Raw genomic sequence first — 17756 nt, forward strand, 5'->3', positions numbered from 1 at the left:
GGGTATCTTAGTACTTAATTAAGTAGGATGACCCTAATCTGGTAGGATGACCTACTAAAAAAAGCCCATACCACATACTCTATTTGGATGGCCCTGCTAACCCTTGACCATAAATACTTGAGATGGATGTAGCATGCTTAAAGAAAGAAATGTTTTTAGGCCAACTCCACTGGGCCTGGCTGAAAATGCACAAGTGTGCATGACTAACAATATTCTATTGTAAAGCTAAACAGGAAAGAGGAACCACTCATCCTAACCATTTGCTCTCAAAATTACCACTTCACTTCTTACTACTGAAAATGTTAGACCATCTCCATTCACCAATAGCTCAAACCAGTTCGAAGGGCGTGTTTTCACCACACTGTGGATTATCTTATTGGACCCAACAGATATTTGCAGAAGTAACTTCCTATTCACCTAAAGGCATGAATTATCCAAATCTTGATTCATCCTCATTAAAGCTTTCCATCTGAATGGATTCTGCTACCTATCTATCCTCTACAAGACCCTCCACCTATGTTTCTAATTAGATACCTTTCTTTCAACTCTTAACCAGTTCCATTTCTCCACTAGAATTTTCCCTAGAACTTGTTATATCAACCAATCAACTCCTTAGTAGAAGAACTCCACCAGAATTTTCCCTAGAACGCATGAAAGCTTCCAAGTCCTCGTAGGGTCTCCGTTATAACTTATAAGAACTTGGAAATGCAATCTATTAGTGCAAGAAGTGAATGAAACTCTATTACTTAATTAAGATTTAACAAAATGTCAATATTACTTAATTAAGTAGGATGAACTTAGTTGTTATAATATTTTCAAGATGATATGATGATGAAGGCTTTTAGGGTGCCTTGTCATCGATAAACCCTAAATGATGAAAAATTAGGCTTTTGGGGTGCCTCGGCGTCGACAAACCCTAAATGATATAACCTTGGCTTTTAGGGTGCCTCGGCATCGATAAACCCTAAATGATGAAAACTTAGGCTTTTGGGGTGCCTCGGCGTCGACAAACCCTAAATGATATAACCTTGGCTTTTAGGGTGCCTCGGCGTCGACAAACCCTAAATGATAAAACCTTAGCTTTTAGGGTGCCTCGGCATCGATAAACCCTAAATGACGAAAACTTAACTTAGCATTTAGGGTGCCTCGGCATCGATAAACCCTTAGCTTGTTCATTCTGTAGATTTCCAAAATTCAGTTTTGTACCGCACATCGAAGCCAACTTTTTGGTGACATTCCTCGAGAATTAGGTTATTTGGTCAACTTAGAGATCTTGTTCCTTGACAATAACCAACTTTTTTACCAAACTTTTTTCCTATTTAGAGCGAAACATGGACCACAATGATGAGGCTGGCGGTTCGGGCAAGGCATTCTGGGAGCTGTCCCAGGAGATGGAGGAAGAACCTCACCGTTATGAGGACGCCATGGAAGACACCGATCCCGACTACACAACCCCTAGTGGCGTTGGGGATGACACCACTGATGGTGCCGCCGAGGATGCCACCACTGATGATGGCAGCGCACGCACAGATGGCAGCCAACCGAAGAGGCAACGGAAGGACCGGCGCCCGAACGTGCTCGGCACCGTCAAGGAGGAATTTACTGAAGTGTCCTCCGAGGGGCATCCAACGGCGCCCAAAGAAATAGTCAAGGGGTACGCGGGACAGCTCGGGTGCATTCTCCGGAGCACCGTCTCGATCAACACCGAGAACCTAAGGTATCGTGACCGAGGGAATTTGCGCAACCTCCTCTTCACGAAGTTGCACGAACGATACAAGTTCCCCGGTGACTTCGCAAACACACGCCTCTCAGGGAATAAAGTGAACAGTGCCGCCCTCATGAAGATGAGCACAGCCCTGGCTACTTGGAGAGCCGCAGTGAAGAGATGATTGAAAAAGGTGATAGTTATGAGAAGATCAAGGAGAAAAATCCTTCGATCAGCGAACATGACTACCGGGAGTTCAAGATCAAGTGCGAGAGCAACGCATCTGTGGAATCAAGTCAGTGGGGGAAAGATATGTGGGACTTGAACTTAGGGGTCCACAAACTCGGTCCCGGCAGTTACAGAGTGGCGGAACCTATATGGGACAAGGAGGACGCGGAGCGTGCCGAGCAAGGCCTACCGCCCCTCTTCGAGAAATACCGTGAGAAGCAGACCAGGAACTATGTCAGGGCCCGGTACAAGATTGACCCGGTAACCAAGGAGCTTACCACGGATCCGAAGACCAAGGCGCTTGAGCGTGTTCTGGTAAGGAATACACCCCCGCGTAATTAGCTCCATAAGGTTGCATTCTAATTAATGAAGCCAAATTTCTAAATGGTTCACGTTCCTTCCGCAGGATACTGAAAGCAGTAGCACGGGGTCGTCTCAGAGCTCCCCTTTCGACACCCCTTTAAATAGGGCGTTGAACGTAATGAAAAACAAGGATAAGCTCAGTAAGCCGTCGTTAGTTGGTCGTGTGGCCGGCAAAGGCTTGTCCACGAAATGGTCGGAATACTATACCGCTGGGCGAAAGGAGAGAAAGACCAGCTCGGAAAGCCAGGAGCACGAGGTTCAACAACTCAAGGCACAAGTGGCGCGGATTCCAGTGATGGTCGAAGAGCAAGTGCGAGACCAACTAGGAGCGACGGTCACCGCCATTATACCTACCTTGGTTTCTGGGCTGCAGGCGTGGATGGCGGGCGGCCAACAGGGGCCGCCCCCGATTCCCAGCTTCACGGGCAGCAACTCGCGCAACGCGCCGGCGGCGCTGTTGGTGTCTCCGGCGGAGGCGGCATTGGTGTCTCCCGCGGCGGCGCCATTGGTGTCTCCGGCGGAGGCGGCATTGGTGTCTCCCGCGGCGGTGCCGGCATTGCAGCTTAATGCACCCGGGTGTGGGAAGAATACGCCGGCCGGCACCTCAGCAGCAAGCGGCCCCTCCGTCAATTGGACGCCCGCCGTTGGCGGTGCCTCGACATTAGCCGAGCTCGACGCCATCATGGTAACTAATTAAGCCTCTCGGCCGATGACTTCATCTCCTTGCCTTTGACTGGGCATCCCTGACGCCCTACATGTTTTCGCAGGGCGCCGCCGACGTTCCATGCACTCTCCTACACTTCATGGACGGCGAGTTGATCGATGTCGCCAAGGCCAGAATCGTTCAACCGGGCAACCGCCTGTTCCACGGTAATCCGATGCCACCCAACGTGCATAGGGTTCAACTGGTTCGGGTGCTGCGGGGCTGCGACGACTTGTTACCTCCGTTTCGACCCTCTGGGGCCGACGAAGATGATGTGATGACCCTCAGCGCCTGCTTAAGCTGGCCCCTGCTTTGGCCGAAGAGCCAGATTCGTTTGGGGGCGGGAGACACCACTCCACAGACAACACCGCCAGTCGTGCCGGTGCCAAGCCATGGCAAGACCGCCGCAACGCTACCGGACATGCATATGGCACAGGATCCGGACATGCATATGGCACAGGATCCGGACGACGACGACGGTACATTTACCAACGTCGATAAGTACTTCAACGAACATGGGTACGGTGACGAATTCTTGGGGCCTCCTTCTCAAGAACCCAACCCTGCAAAAGACGATCTAGCTGGTACCACGGAGAAACCCAATCGCAACAGGCGTCGTCTGGCGTTCAGTTCTCAGGAGACGCCTCCAGCTGCCGCCTTCACCGAGCCTCAGATAGCCGAGGTGCGAAATATTATCAGCCCCAACACACTCAAGAAGGCGGTCTCTGAGCAGAACTCGATCCCATTACAGCAGAAGAAGAAGGGACGGAAAAGAAAGACTAACAAGGGTGCGAGCCAGCCGGCACCGAGTATGATCCGTGCTCAGGATGGGCCACCTTCACCTAAGGATATCTCGAGGAGGGTGCATGTGGCGGGTAGGCCGATGCTACCGACTAATCTGCTCAATGCTGCAACCGGTGCTGTGCGGAGTCTGCATGACAGTGTTCTTTCTTTGGAGAAGCGGCGTCTCTCCAAGAATGATGTGGCATACCCGGTTTTCGTGGCCAAGGTGCCAGAGGGAAAGGGCTTTGTGGATAGCGCCATCGGGGGTACGATCGTCCTGCGGTTTGATGACATCTTCGCTATGTTTAACCTTCATCCGCTGCACTACACCTTCGGCTATTTTCGCTGAGTATGGAGATGCGGATCATTAGAGACAAGACCCCGGACATCGTGATAGTCGACCCCTTCTACATGCGTGCCAAGATCTTGGGCAGCGCTGGGGACCGGCAAGTCGCGAGTTCATACCTCGAAGGCGTCATTATGGCAAACCCAGATAAGGATAACTTCCTCGTGCCTTACTTTCCCAAGTAAGTCATCCCCTCACCGCCCCGTAACATATGATTTCTTAGATTTCGATCGTTCTTTTTTTCTAACATTCCGTGTTTTGTGCAGTGACACACATTGCACACTCATCCTCTTAAACCCGAAATATTCCATGGCCACGTATTTCGACTCGGACCGTCAGTCGAAGAAAGACTACACAAATATCAAGAAAGTTCTTGATGATGTTCTCCCCGGCTACGCCAGATCTGGAGGCACCTTCAGCAGGCCAATTCGTAGGTACGGCAAGCACGTGTTCACCCACAATACGATGTTCCCCTGCGTCAAGCAGCCGCCTGGCGGTCAGAAGGATCCCTACTACGCCCTCCATCACATGCGGGCGATCGTACGTGACCATAATCACCTTCTGCTACCAAATAATCTCAAAGATTGGGCCGCACGCTTGTCGGCAATCCAGGACGCGGACATCAGACCAGAATTCTTTCGCATCCAGTCGGAGTTTGCGGAAATCATCCATCAAGATGTCCTTCGTACCTCGGGGCAGTTCTACCTCAGATATCAACCGTCCAACAGTGAGATAGAAACAACGCTACAAATGCAGGCTGACAACGCCCGCGATTTCATGACCATCACGACAGACGGCGGCTTCATCCACGCTCCGGTCCCTGAGTCGAGTCGAAAGTAGTGATGCTACGTAGTTCTGAAATATCGATTAGCTCATGTTGTAATTAAACTTTAATGAACTTGTATGTCTCTTTGGTTTGGACAGTCGCTCAACTTATATGTAATCGATACTATTTATTAGTAGGACCATGAATCGTGCTATTAATGTCTTGCTTTTCTCTTCCGATCCTTTTGTTGCATACTTATATATTGCTTATGTATTGTCTGTGAATTGCTACTAACGTTTTGTTTGGCTAGTGCATAAAGATGCTGTCGTATGTCGTGTACAAGGGTAAGGTTCCCGGAGTCTACGACGACTGGGAGGAGTGTCGGAGACAGGTTCACCGTTTCAGCGGTAACAGTTACAAAGGGTACACCACTAGGGCGGAGGCGGAAGCTAGATACGCGCGCTATCTAGCGGGAGAGAGGAGGGAGCGGAGGAGGAACCGAATGAAGACCAGTTTCATCGCGATGATGCTAATCGTGATGACCGCAGCTCTCTTCTATGTGATGGTAGTTTAAATGATCGATATCGACTTGTAATGTGAAGACAAACTCGCTACTCGCGGTCTCAAGACTTGTAATGTTCTAACTTTGTTCGGTCTTTTGAATTCGGAGACTAATATGATGAATTGTATTCGGAGACTAATCTTCTATTGTATTCGATAAATCTGCTGTTTATATGTTGTGCTGTCTATATTCTGTGCAGTAATATATTTTGTAACCTGTGCAAATATCAGAAAAGAAAAAAAATCCTAATATTCATACTAGTGGCGCACCACACAGCACTTTAGTGGCGCACTGCAATAAACACACTAGTGGCGCACTATCTAGTAGTGCGCCATTAGTAACCCAGAGCACAAGGTAAATATGGCCCCCTGGGAGGAATAGTAATGGCGCACCGTTTGACACACTAATGGCGCACTCCTTGGTGCGCCACTACTGTCTGGTATACTAATGGCGCACCAGGGATGCGCCATTAGTATTAGCTACTAATGGTGTGATGATAGTGGCGCACCTGTAGTGCGCCATTAATGGCCAAAACAGGTGCGCCACTAATTAGCCTTTTCCTAGTAGTGGTGATCGGGGTCGGAGCAGCTCGGGGTCGTCCGTGGCCAGGAGGCCCAACTCCTCGGTGTTCTCGGCGGTGCAAACAGCTCATCACCGCTGGCGGCGGCGGCGCAGACAGATCACCACCGCTGGCAGCGGCGGCCGCGGCGTGGTTGTGCTCGTTAGGTGTTTGTTGAAATGCCAAGTAGAGAGAGGGGAGGAAGAAGAAGAAGATCGATGCTGACATGCGGGTCCTGCATGTCATAAACATGCTTAAATCATCTAAACCGGTCATTTTTCGAAGGTGGTAGTTTTTAGTCATAAAATTAGAAAATTTTGATAGTTTTTGATCAGTTTTTTAAAAATGGTAGTTTTGTGGGACGATAACCCTTTTTTGTCAATCACTCCAAAATCCACTGTCCACTGCATTTTCAGCCGAATGAAATCTTCTGGGGCAGGAATCAAGCAAATCTCACTAGCGTCTACAACGACGTCCCAGTCAACAGCACGCCTGTGTTCCCGAGCCGGCTCAGGTTCCAGGTCCCATGTTCACACTCGTCTGATCGCCTCGACTGCTGGAAGCTTGACGAAGCCACGACCTTGGATTACAGTTTTTGCCCCAAAATGCTAAAAATGTGACGTCAGATTTTTAGCATTGGATTTTAGAGAACATAAAACGACGTTTATAGAAATGAAGGAAAACAATAAAGACAATTTTCAAGTGGGAAAAAAATCTATAAGGTGTGCACTCCACTTCCGCGACACGCGTCAGGTGGAGAAAGCCATAGCCATGTGAAGGGCACCCGCTGCCCAGGGCGACCTGAACCCATCCAAATCTTATAGCTCCCTGGAGGAAGGGGCGGACACAGAAAAAATCTCCCAATCTGCGGGAACCATCCGGTACGGTACGGTTCCGCGCTAGCCCGGGGCACGGGGATCCTCGCGGCCCGTCTGCGCCATCCGCGGAGCTATACATCCTGCGGGAGGGGTGGGTCTTGATTCAGGTGCGCGGTCTCTTTCCTCGCCGAGTTCTTGGGAATCTTACTAGTTCTTCTGGTCTCCACTTCCCAGTGTAGGTTTCAGTTAGGTTTAGTTACCTGCTTTGCTGAGGCCGAACCGCCTACCGCGGCTGTTGCCTTGTTGTGCTGCGAAACTGGGGAAAATGTAGATATCCATCTTGCATTTCTTTCTCGAATTGCAACCGTTCAAGAAAATTGCATGCCTTTCCCCATCATTACGTAGTGTACTTTTTTTAATCTTGGTTATGGCGCTAGATCTTGGCCGAGGGGTTCAATATCCCATGAAATACATTTGTCAATACGGAGGCCAAATCGACAACTCCGAGTCCTTCCTTAATAAAAACAAGAAACGTGGTCCAACCTCCACTTATGGGTGGACTGCATTCCTAGCCAAGTGATTGTTCAAGAACATCAACGAAGCGACTAGATTTCTTATACCCTCCCTGCATAATCTACTTGCTGTGGCGGAAATCTAACGACGTGGTTACCTAGTTGACGTTCTTTTTTCAGAGGATGCCAGATGTATGAACCAAAGCCATTTTCGAGCACTGGATCAGCTCACAGCAATCCGATTTCTCACGATCAACAAATCGGACCAACTGCCAATAATGCAGCGTCCAGTATTGGTGGAAATAGCTCAAACAACAGCTTTGCCACCAGACAGCGTTTACGGTGGACAGATGAGCTTCATGGATGTTTTCTTGAGGCTGTAACACGACTTGGTGGACCTGACAGTAAGTTCCGATTCCTTTTTAGTTTGCTTTTCTCCTTAATATGTTATAGATCCTTAGCTTGTTGGACTGTCATTAGCTTATTTCTTCCTTCCTACTTCCCTTCATCTTAACCGGCAACTGATATGTATGATCCCTGTTTAATATTTTAAATTCTTGGGGTGCATTGCTGACTCTCGACACAGGTTTGCTCTAGTTAGTTAATGGAGCAGCCAAACATGATATATGTTGGTATCTTTCATGAACCCATACATTTAGATTTAGGCACTGATGCCGTTGTGCTTTCAGGGGCTACTCCAAAGGGAATTCTCAGAACAATGGGTGTTCAAGGGTTGACCATTTATCATGTCAAAAGTCATCTGCAGGTAACTGAACCCTGAGATACTTAGCACTTCGGCATAATATTCTTATGAACTTACCCCTGCATTTACTGATTGAGTTTTCTGTTTCTTCAGAAATATCGGCTTGCAAAGTACATCCCAGACCCCACAGCTAGCGGTGGGTAATTGTAGAACAGAAAGGTTTGATTTAGCTTGCGAGAGTTCGAATGCACCATGATACAGTTTTTGTATTGTAGGTGACAAGTTGGAGAAGAAAGATTTAGGAAATCTGCTTGCAGGAATCGAAAGCTCCCCGTAAGTTTGCTTTTCGCATGTATTTCGCAAAAGGCTGATATATGTGGCATACCAATGTAGTTATCTAAAATGTAGACTTCAATTTATATATTTTACCTGAGTCTAATCCATCTGATGCTTATACTCTCAAATTATTGACTGTGGAACTTTCTGGTAGACTGGTAGTCAACTTGAAGGTTCTTCTGTTTCCTGAATCTTGATAAAGCATACCTTTCAACAACAGGGGAATGGAAACAAGTGAGGTTCTAAAGTTGCAGATGGAGGTGCAAAAGCGGCTGCATGAACAATTAGAGGTAAGTAGATACATTATGGGCTCCGAATCTGTGACTTAGATTCATGTTCTAGTGAGCACTCTGTGAGTGGCTTATTCTGGCACGGCTGGCAGTAAAACAATACCGTACTGAATACTAAGCTTTTCCATGGACGCTGAACATTTGCACAGAACACTAAATACTAAGCTTTTCCATGGAAATAGTAATGTTTTCTGCATTGAATCTGGTTAATTTACCATATTAAGCCCATTGACATGCATACTCCTTTAGCATGTGATTGCCAAATATTTACAGCAGCACATTCCCCATACTGTACGTTACCCCAAAACATAAAAAAGACTAGCTCAATGTTGTACATTCTAAAATGGCAAAGTATATATTTTCGACTTATCATGCGTACAAATTCTTTGTCTGGCTCAAAATCAGCTGAAACACATCGTTACTGCAAAAATGAGTTGAAGTTGAAACACACCATCCCTGACCTAAAATAAGTTGAAGTTGAAATACATCATCACTATATAAATCAGCTGAGATTGTGTGACATCATGTCTGCCATAAAACTTAAGTAAACACTAGCTGTTCTGACTTTGCAAACATTATATTTGTTGGATGGCATAATCCTGTGTCAATAATCATCTCACATTAGCTCTTGATTCAGTCTCAGCGAAACTGCTGTAGGAAGCACAGTTGTGAAACTGGTCTGGTCATGCATAATTTTTCAGGCAGTGAAGCAGTGTCATGTGAAGCTTCTGTCTTTGCCTTCCAATTGCACGAAACTATGTCACTAACTGCTTCAGCAAAACATATTTGCAGGTACAAAGGCAGCTACAGCTCAGAATAGAAGCCCAAGGCAAGTATCTCCAGAAGATCATGGAGGAGCAGCAGCGCCTGAGCGGTGTGCTGTGCGAATCAGGTAAAATGAACGCCCTCGCCCTGGCTGAGGAGGAGCTCCACCATGATTTCAGCAAGACTGAGCCATCGACCCCAGTCCTGACCTCAGAGCCCCCATTCCGGGACAACGCCGTGACTGCAAGTGGTGACCTGGAAGGAACAGATGAGCTGCTCAAGGTTCTTTCTTCACATGACGACTGCCTCTCCTTGGACCGTGAGTTTTCGACACCGGATTCCAGTTGTGGTGCCGGTTGCCTCCTAAACAGCCCCAGAGATAGCAAGAGGGCTCGTTTCAGCAACAGCCTTGGCCACGGAAACAGCGAGTTCGCACTTCCTCGCATCATTCCGGAATCGAGCTCGGGTTCTGATTTGCAGCTGAGCTCAGTGTTCTCATCCGGCACAGGGCGATCTGGTTCATCTGCGGCTTTGGATGCCATTGAAGATGGCTTTACCAATGGCCTGGGTAGTGATGTTTGATTAGGGTTCGCTAGCTGTATCAATCAGTCGGTAGAGCTATTGGTCAATAGAACAGAGTAGATGATGTGGACCATGCCTTCGATGTGTGTTGTATTGCACCACTTGTGTTTATTCCTTTGAACATTTCTATGGATCAATAAAGTGTTGGCAAATCTCAAAAAAGAAAACTTGTGTTTATTCTGTCAGAGGCTCCATGCTATTTTAACGGATTGTGATGTTAACGATCTGGAGCTTCTTCATCATGGTGAAACTGCTGTTATTGGGCTTCGGATTGTACTTGATTTTGGGCTCGGTGTCCGGTCGTTAAACTGATTTCACAATCTGTTGTCAAAGTAGGCATGAATATTGGATGATGTATGTCAACAAGTATAAGCTACACAAGAACAAATCAGCACGGGGCGGTCTCTTTTGTTTACGATACAGCATAATTTGTGCAATGGAGGCGAAGCTGTTACAGACACTGTCGATACAGGTGTTCAGACATGTCAGTCATTCTATCACGAACATAAAAGAAGATAAAACCACCATGCAACCAATTTATAGTCGGCCATATTCTTCAGCTGTCGCTTCCACATTGTTCATTCATCGTCGTCCTCGTTTTCGCCTATCCCTACCCAGCGAGTGAATGCAAACAGAAATTCCTTGAAGGTAACCATCCCATTCTTGTCCCAATCCATCTCCTCTGGTGCCATGTGAGAAAAAGGACATACATTAGTTACCGAATAAGAAGATGCGGCTTCTAGACTGACAGTGCAGATTATCAGTTTTGGATTCCGCAGCTGCAGAGAAGGCAAAACATTCACAATTTTGCAGAGTTTGTTCACAGATGATTCTGTCAAAAGCTGACATCAAGTAGCTACATTCAGAGTTTTCTTCATCTAGATGACTCGTGAGTGTAGAGTGAACGTTAAAAAAAAGGGCAAACAGAGATTAGAGAGCTAGTCATTTTATTCAGTAGGCATATGTCCAGTCAATGGAAATAATTCATTTGAAGAGACATCGTGTGCCAGACCTTTTTGTACCTTTGGTATGAGAAAAAGCTGTTGTGATTCACAAATATATATATGACTGCGGAATATCACCCCCCCCCCCCCCCCCCCCCCCCCCCCCCAATCAACAGGATTCTAGTAAGCAGCATGCTACTATGAAGTATGTGAACTTACCAAATCTTTTCATGGCTATACGGCCAGCAGAGCGTTCCCCTGGTATGCTCTCATTTATTGCTTGAATCATCTCATCCTTACTCACATATCCGTCCTTATTCTTATCCAAGAAGACAAATGCATCAACCAAGGTCTCAAAAGTTGACTCGAGATCTCCTAATCCCATCTTTGTCTTCTGTGTTTTCAGTCAAGGAAATAGTAAAACTCCTGCATAATTAGTGTACGAGACCTAAAACAGGAACTGTATGCAGAATTTTGTGAATACCATCTAAGAAATATTGATAATCCCATCATATTAATGCTATGATATCCTTTTAACGGGAAACAGTGTATGAAGAATGAAGGATACCGCTTCTGACGCAGCCGGATCATTGAGAAGATAAACAAGGCACAGAAAGACAATGAACTCATTGTACTTCATGCCCATATCTTCATTTATGTCGCAGGCTTCAAAGAGATCACTTATCTCCTCCTCTGTGAATGAGATTTCCAGCTTATGAAAGCAATTCTTCAGCTCTTCTTTATCAATTTCACCATTGGAATCTTCATCTGAGAAAAGTAGGAGGCAAGTTCTGGATCTGTTAGTTACACAAAAAGCAAGAAAATGCCTAAAGTAATTATGCTTGTTTGCACAAGTCGGTTAATATTTGTCAAAGTGCAGCATTCTTCCGCATAGGCACTGCTGCACTGCAAAACACCACTTGAACTCAACAGTTTATTAAGTGAAACAAGAGTTACAATTTATTGATCCACTCCTCCTTCATTAGTAACTTCAAAACATAGCAAGTAAGATCACTGTCACATTTCGCTAGCTATTAACTTAGAAGGACAAGAAAGATGACTAGCACACAAAGAGCGAGTGCGGCAGGGCTCACCGAATTGCTCAAAGATAGTCTTGCATTTTCTCAATCCCTCGTCGATTTTCGGGAACTTCATGATAATACTATTGAACGACTTGACCGAAGTTCCATGTGCCGCTCTCTGCTTCATGGACTCCACCATCCTCGACTCTAGCTTCATACCATGCGAGCCCCGCCTGCTGGTGTCCTGGCGTCCAAACACGCCTCCCATGCCAGCACTTGACTCAGTGCCCACAACTCAAATGACCAAACAGTAGTAGCACCTGAAAATGAACCATAGTTGTGTGTCAGATCAGGTCTCAAGCTTTGGTAACTGCTTCAGAGCATTATAACATTCTGCAAGTAGTGCCAGAACCAAACTATGCTCGCCGCCAGCTACCGCATTCAGAGTCACAACTCACTAGAATATCATTCTTCTTCACACGAAAGAAGATGACTCTCAGTATTTCATCGTCACAATCGTCAATCAATCAGCTAATGACAAGACGGCACGCTATCGCAAAGACTGAATCTGAAATGAACAGTGACGAAATCAGCAGTGGCAGCACGGGCAGGGAGCGCGACAACAACAACAAGAGCGTACTTGACAGTTGACAGCAATAATTAATAACGAATATAAAGAATCTAGGCACAGGCAAGTCCCTGAGCTAACCTAAGCAAGACCCCACCCAATCCTACCAACCAAGTACCAACCGGGCTCGGTCTCGGGCTGGAGCTCGGGCTCAGTTGAGTTCTCGCGTGCCGCCAAATCATCGTCTACCGGAAGAAAGAAACCTGCGGAAGTCCTCCCGCGGTTGCTTGCGCACGCACGGGACGAACATACCAGCCGCAAGAACACCACGCGGAATCAATCAGGGGGAGACTGGGAGTGGATAGAGTAGGGGCTTGCCTTGCCTGGGCTCGAGAGTCGGCGATGCGGATGCTCGCGGGGGTCCGGAACCGGAGGCGCTGATCGGCGGGGGGAAGGCACGAGCTTCGACCGGCGGCGGCGGAGGTGCGATATTTTCCCTTCTTCGCCCCTGGGATTCTTCGGGTCTGGCTGGGGGAGGCGAGGGAAGCTTTTCCTTTTCGGTGCAGGAGATAGGAGGAGGGTGGCGAGAGCGGCGTGAGGTGCAGCAGCCTGCGCGGGGGAACCGCGCGAGGATGGTTTGGTGCAGCTGACATGTGGGGGCGCGCGGGGCCGGGGCCCAGACGTCAGGGAGTGATGGGTGGGGGCAGGGGGTGGTGGGTTAGGTGGCTCTGCAATGGCGATGACTTCGCCGGGATGACACGCCCGCCGGGTGGCGGGTGCCCCGTGAATGGAAGAGTCGACCTCGGACCGTTGTCTCGCTGTCGCCGCTTCCTTTTCTTTTCTTGATGATTGATTGAGTGCATTATCGCGAAATTGCTGCGACGTGATGATTAAAGCGCGCATGCATTTTGAAATTAAACTTTAATCGTAAATTGGGCCAATAAAGGTGAGTAACAAAAATTATACGCTTCAATTCGTATTTGAAGTGTTACAATTTATACATCGGGCCTGCTAAAAATCAGTCGACTGAGATTTAACGAAGTCTCAGTCGACCATGCAACATTTTTTTGACTGTATGCAACATTTTTCCATACCGGTTGCAACATTCGTTTTGTTGGTTGAAGCATGTCATCCCTCCTCTGTTATAGCACGCCATCTCACCGGTTGCAACATCCTTCATTGACGGTTGTAGCATTTTAGTTAGAACGGTTGTAGCATTTGTTGTTGTGGCTTGCAATACCATTGCAACATTTTTCGTCGCCGTTTGTAGCGTCTAGCCATGCTGCTTGTAGCAAAAAAAAACACGCTGACGTCACTCGACTGAGACTTCGTTAAGTCTCAGTCGACTGAGTTCTAGACACACCCTTTATATATGTATTGTTGGTCTAATTCATGGTCAAAATTGAATTTAAAATGCGTGCACGTCTTATTCACTAAATGGAGGGAATAATAGGCTCGTGTCGCCTATGTAATAATTGTTACTACTTTTTTTTGTTTGAGGATATTGTTACTACTACTTTATACTACGTATAATGTTGCATGTTTGCTTGAGGTTTTTTACGCATCATAGCAAGTCTGTGGCTATGCGTATACCATTAATCTGATATAACTTCAATTGATTTATGGTTCTGTACCAACTCACGCGTTATACTAGTAATGTTTACAACTCTTGAGATCAACTTAGCATAGTCACTATATTGACAGCCTCCATATCGCATATGAAGGGCACTATATATGAATAATCTTTACAATTATTAAGAGCAACTTACTCGACAGTAGCGGAGCTACAGGCATTTATCTAGGAGAAAGGGCCATGTCAAGGAATACCTCTGAAATTCTGTTCTTTGGCCCAAATTTAGCATTACTCTTCACTGAATTTTCATTAGGCTGGGCGGGCCATAGCCTGACCCAGCCATAGCTCTACCACTGATAGCACAGTCACTACATTGACAACTTCCATACCATATAAAGCACACTCTGTATGGATAATCTTTTGTAGCTATTAAGAGCAACTTAGCATAGTTGATATACTGGCAGCCTCCATATCACATATGTAGTGTTTTCTATATGGATATGGATGGTGGAGGCTGCTGAGGTGATGCAAAAACTTAGAGTTTCCATAATGGTTGCATCTATATCGTGGGATCCACTCATCAATGTGACATCATTTTTTCGATCTTAAATACATATTCAGTTAAACTAACAACATTTAGTTAAACCTGAGCACGACGACAAGGACTTGGATGACCACTAGCACGAGCACAACGTCTCGGGCGAGGACGATTCCCAACTATAGAAGTTTTTGAATAAGGATTTCAACATGGATTTTAAGAAGGATTACAACTAGGATTAGAACAACCTTAAAACTACAATTCTCTACTAATTCAACTACGGACTCTTCCTCCTCTTGAAGTGAGCTTGCAGGCGAGGGAGGCTTCAAGTACCTTGACTTCCGCGTTCACGCGATGGATGAACGCATGTGCGTCCTCGATGATGGATACAATCACATTTTTAGGCCGTCATGAACGAGGCTTCCATTTCTATGAAAGCGGCCACCGAGATGCGATCGAAGTACACGAGGGTTGCGGGGAGGCGGGCGGGGCCAACGGCTGATTCAGGCTTACGGCGTGCGCCATTCTCGACCCACTCAGAGTAGTGCCATACCCTCTCCCAAAACTTTCTCTCAGTGTGGCCCTCTTCGGTCTCACCGACGAACGGCCTACGGGAGGGTGCCGCCGCACTGACATGGTCGATGCTCGTGGTTGTGGCAGCAATTGGGGAGTGCAAAGAGAGGGGCGAGTGAAGGAAATATGCCCTAGAGGCAATAATAAAGTTGTTATTTTATATTTCCTTATTCATGATAAAAGTTTATTATTCATGCTAGAATTGTATTGACCGAAAAACATGTGTGAATACATAAACAAACACCGTGTCCCTAGTGAGCCTCTACTTGACTAGCTCGTTGATCAAAGATGGTTAAGGTTTCCTAACCATGGAAATGAGTTGTCATTTGATAACGGGATCACATCATTAGGAAAATGATGTGATGGACAAGACCCATTTGTTAGCTTAGCATTATGATCGTTCAGTTTTATTGCTATTGCTTTCTTCATGTCAAATACATATTCCTTCGACTATGAGATTATGCAACTCCCGGATACCGGAGGAATGCCTTGTGTGCTATCAAATGTCACAACGTAACTGGGTGATTATAAAGATGCTCTAAAGGTATCTCCTAAGGTGTTTGTTGAGTTGGCATAGATCGAGATTAGGATTTGTCACTCCGAGTATCGAAGAGGTATCTCTGGGCCCTCTCGGTAATACACATCATAAGCTTGCAAGCAAACGACTAAGGAGTTAGTCACAAGGTTATGTATTACGGAACGAGTAAAGAGACTTGCCGGTAACGAGATTGAACTAGGTATGAAGATACCGACGATCGAATCTCGGGCAAGTAACATACCGATAGACAAAGGGAATTACATATGTTGTCATAACGGTTCGACCGATAAAGATCTTCGTAGAATATGTAGGAGTCAATATGGGCATCCAGGTTCCGCTATTGGTTATTGACCGGAGATGTGTCTCGGTCATGTCTACATAGTTCTCGAACCCGTAGGGTCCGCACGCTCAACGTTCAATGACGATATAATATTATATGAGTTATGTGATTTGGTGACCGAATGTTGTTCGGAGTCCCGGATGAGATCACATACATGACGAGGAGTCTCGAAATGGCCGAGAGGTAAAGATTGATATATAGGACGATGGTATTCGAACACCGGAAGTGTTTAGGAGAAAACCGGATAGTCATGGAGCACCGGTGGGGGTACCGGTCACCCTCGGGAGAATATTGGGCCTATTGGGCCACAAGAGGGGATCACACCAGCCCACAAGGGGCTGGCGCGCCCCCCGTGACAGCTGGCCAAGTGGGGAAGGAAAGGGGGGAGGATTCGGCCTCCCCTTCCTTCTCTCTTCCCCCCTTTCCTTTCTTCTCCGGCAATTAAGGAAAGGAGGGGCGCCACTTGGGGAGGACCCCAAGTAGGATTCGACCTACTTGGGGCGCCCTCCTGGCTGCTCCCTCCCCCTCCCACCTATATATATGTGGGGGTGGGGCGCCCTAGCACACACCAGGCAATAGTTTTAGCCGTGTGCGGCGCCCCTTCCACCGTTTACACCCCCGGTCATATCTTTGTAGTGCTTAGGCGAAGCCCTGCGAGGATCACTTCACCATCACCGTCATCATGCCGTCGTGTTGACGGAACTCATCTACTACCTCGATGACTTGCTGGATCAAGAAGGCGAGGGACGTCACCGAGCTGAACATGTGCAGAACGCGGAGGTGCCGTGCGTCCGGAACTTGATCGGTTGACGTGAGAAGAAGTTCGACTACATCAACCGCTTTGTGAAACGCTTCCTCTTATGGTCTACGAGGGTACGTAGACACACTCTACCCCTCATTGCTATGCATCTCCATGGATAGATCATTGTGAAGGAAATATGCCCTAGAGGCAATAATAAAGTTGTTATTTATATTTCCTTATATCATGATAAATGTTTATTATTCATGCTAGACTTGTATTAACCGGAAACTTAGTACATGTGTGAATACATAGACAAACAGAGTGTCACTAGTATGCCTCTACTTGACTAGCTCGTTAATCAAAGATGGTTAAGTTTCCTAACCATAGACATGAGTTGTCATTTGATTAACGGGATCACATCATTAGAGAATGATGTGATTGACTTGACCCATCCGTTAGCTTAGCACGATGATCATTTAGTTTGTTGCTATTGCTTTCTTCATGACTTATACATGTTCCTATGACTATGAGATTATGCAACTCCCGAATACCGTAGGAACACTTTGTGTGCTATCAAACGTCACAACGTAACTGGGTAATTATAAAGATGCTCTACAGGTGTCTCCGATGGTGTTTGTTGAGTTTGCATAGATCGAGATTAGGATTTTTCACTCCGATTGTCGGAGAGGTATCTCTGGGCCCTCTCGGTAATGCACATCACTATAAGCCTTGCAAGCAATGTGACTAATGAGTTAGTTGCGGGATGATGCATTACGGAACGACTAAAGAGACTTGCCGGTAACGAGATTGAACTAGGTATTGAGATACTGACGATCGAATCTCGGGCAAGTAACATACCGATGACAAAGGGAACAACGTATGTTGTTATGCGGTTTG

At 46.7% G+C, this 17756-nt stretch overlaps 2 protein-coding genes across 4 annotated transcripts; one reads left to right on the forward strand and one right to left on the reverse strand.

The window, feature by feature from the left end:
- The first annotated feature begins 6754 nt into the window (after positions 1-6754).
- On the forward strand, positions 6755-10188 carry LOC109733581 (myb family transcription factor PHL7). Of its 2 annotated transcripts, none has more exons than XM_020292801.4 (7): positions 6755-7000; positions 7526-7749; positions 8035-8111; positions 8202-8244; positions 8324-8381; positions 8605-8674; positions 9467-10188. In XM_020292801.4, exons 2-7 carry the CDS (start codon positions 7536-7538, stop codon positions 10019-10021), a joined length of 1017 nt encoding a protein of 338 aa, XP_020148390.1. In that variant the 5' UTR covers positions 6755-7000; positions 7526-7535; the 3' UTR covers positions 10022-10188. The 2 variants fall into 2 exon arrangements, with proteins under 2 accessions (XP_020148390.1, XP_020148391.1); XM_020292802.4 differs by having other exon boundaries at positions 6781-7000; positions 7508-7749.
- A 157-nt stretch (positions 10189-10345) lies between these two features.
- On the reverse strand, positions 10346-13381 carry LOC109733582 (probable calcium-binding protein CML21). Of its 2 annotated transcripts, none has more exons than XM_020292804.3 (5): positions 12939-13381; positions 12060-12307; positions 11534-11733; positions 11185-11359; positions 10346-10703 (listed from the first exon to the last, which is right to left on the reverse strand). In XM_020292804.3, exons 2-5 carry the CDS (start codon positions 12253-12255, stop codon positions 10600-10602), a joined length of 675 nt encoding a protein of 224 aa, XP_020148393.1. In that variant the 5' UTR covers positions 12256-12307; positions 12939-13381; the 3' UTR covers positions 10346-10599. The 2 variants fall into 2 exon arrangements, with proteins under 2 accessions (XP_020148393.1, XP_020148392.1); XM_020292803.3 differs by having other exon boundaries at positions 12934-13359.
- Between the last annotated feature and the right edge of the window lie 4375 nt (positions 13382-17756).

Source organism: Aegilops tauschii, chromosome 7 (assembly GCF_002575655.3).
Source record: "Aegilops tauschii subsp. strangulata cultivar AL8/78 chromosome 7, Aet v6.0, whole genome shotgun sequence".
NCBI classification, from domain to species: domain Eukaryota; kingdom Viridiplantae; phylum Streptophyta; class Magnoliopsida; order Poales; family Poaceae; genus Aegilops; species Aegilops tauschii.

Excerpts from the sequence above, each read along its gene's own strand:
- LOC109733581 (XM_020292801.4), top strand. The coding sequence starts at position 7,536 with ATGTATGAACCAAAGCCATTTTCGAGCACTGGATCAGCTCACAGCAAT. Across the intron at positions 8,112-8,201 it reads ATGTCAAAAGTCATCTGCAG|AAATATCGGCTTGCAAAGTA; the intron begins GTAACTGAACCC and ends CTGTTTCTTCAG. Across the intron at positions 8,675-9,466 it reads GGCTGCATGAACAATTAGAG|GTACAAAGGCAGCTACAGCT; the intron begins GTAAGTAGATAC and ends ACATATTTGCAG.
- LOC109733582 (XM_020292804.3), bottom strand. The coding sequence starts at position 12,255 with ATGGGAGGCGTGTTTGGACGCCAGGACACCAGCAGGCGGGGCTCGCAT. Across the intron at positions 11,734-12,059 it reads GACTATCTTTGAGCAATTCG|ATGAAGATTCCAATGGTGAA; the intron begins GTGAGCCCTGCC and ends TACTTTTCTCAG. Across the intron at positions 11,360-11,533 it reads ATCCGGCTGCGTCAGAAGCG|AAGACAAAGATGGGATTAGG; the intron begins GTATCCTTCATT and ends CTGAAAACACAG.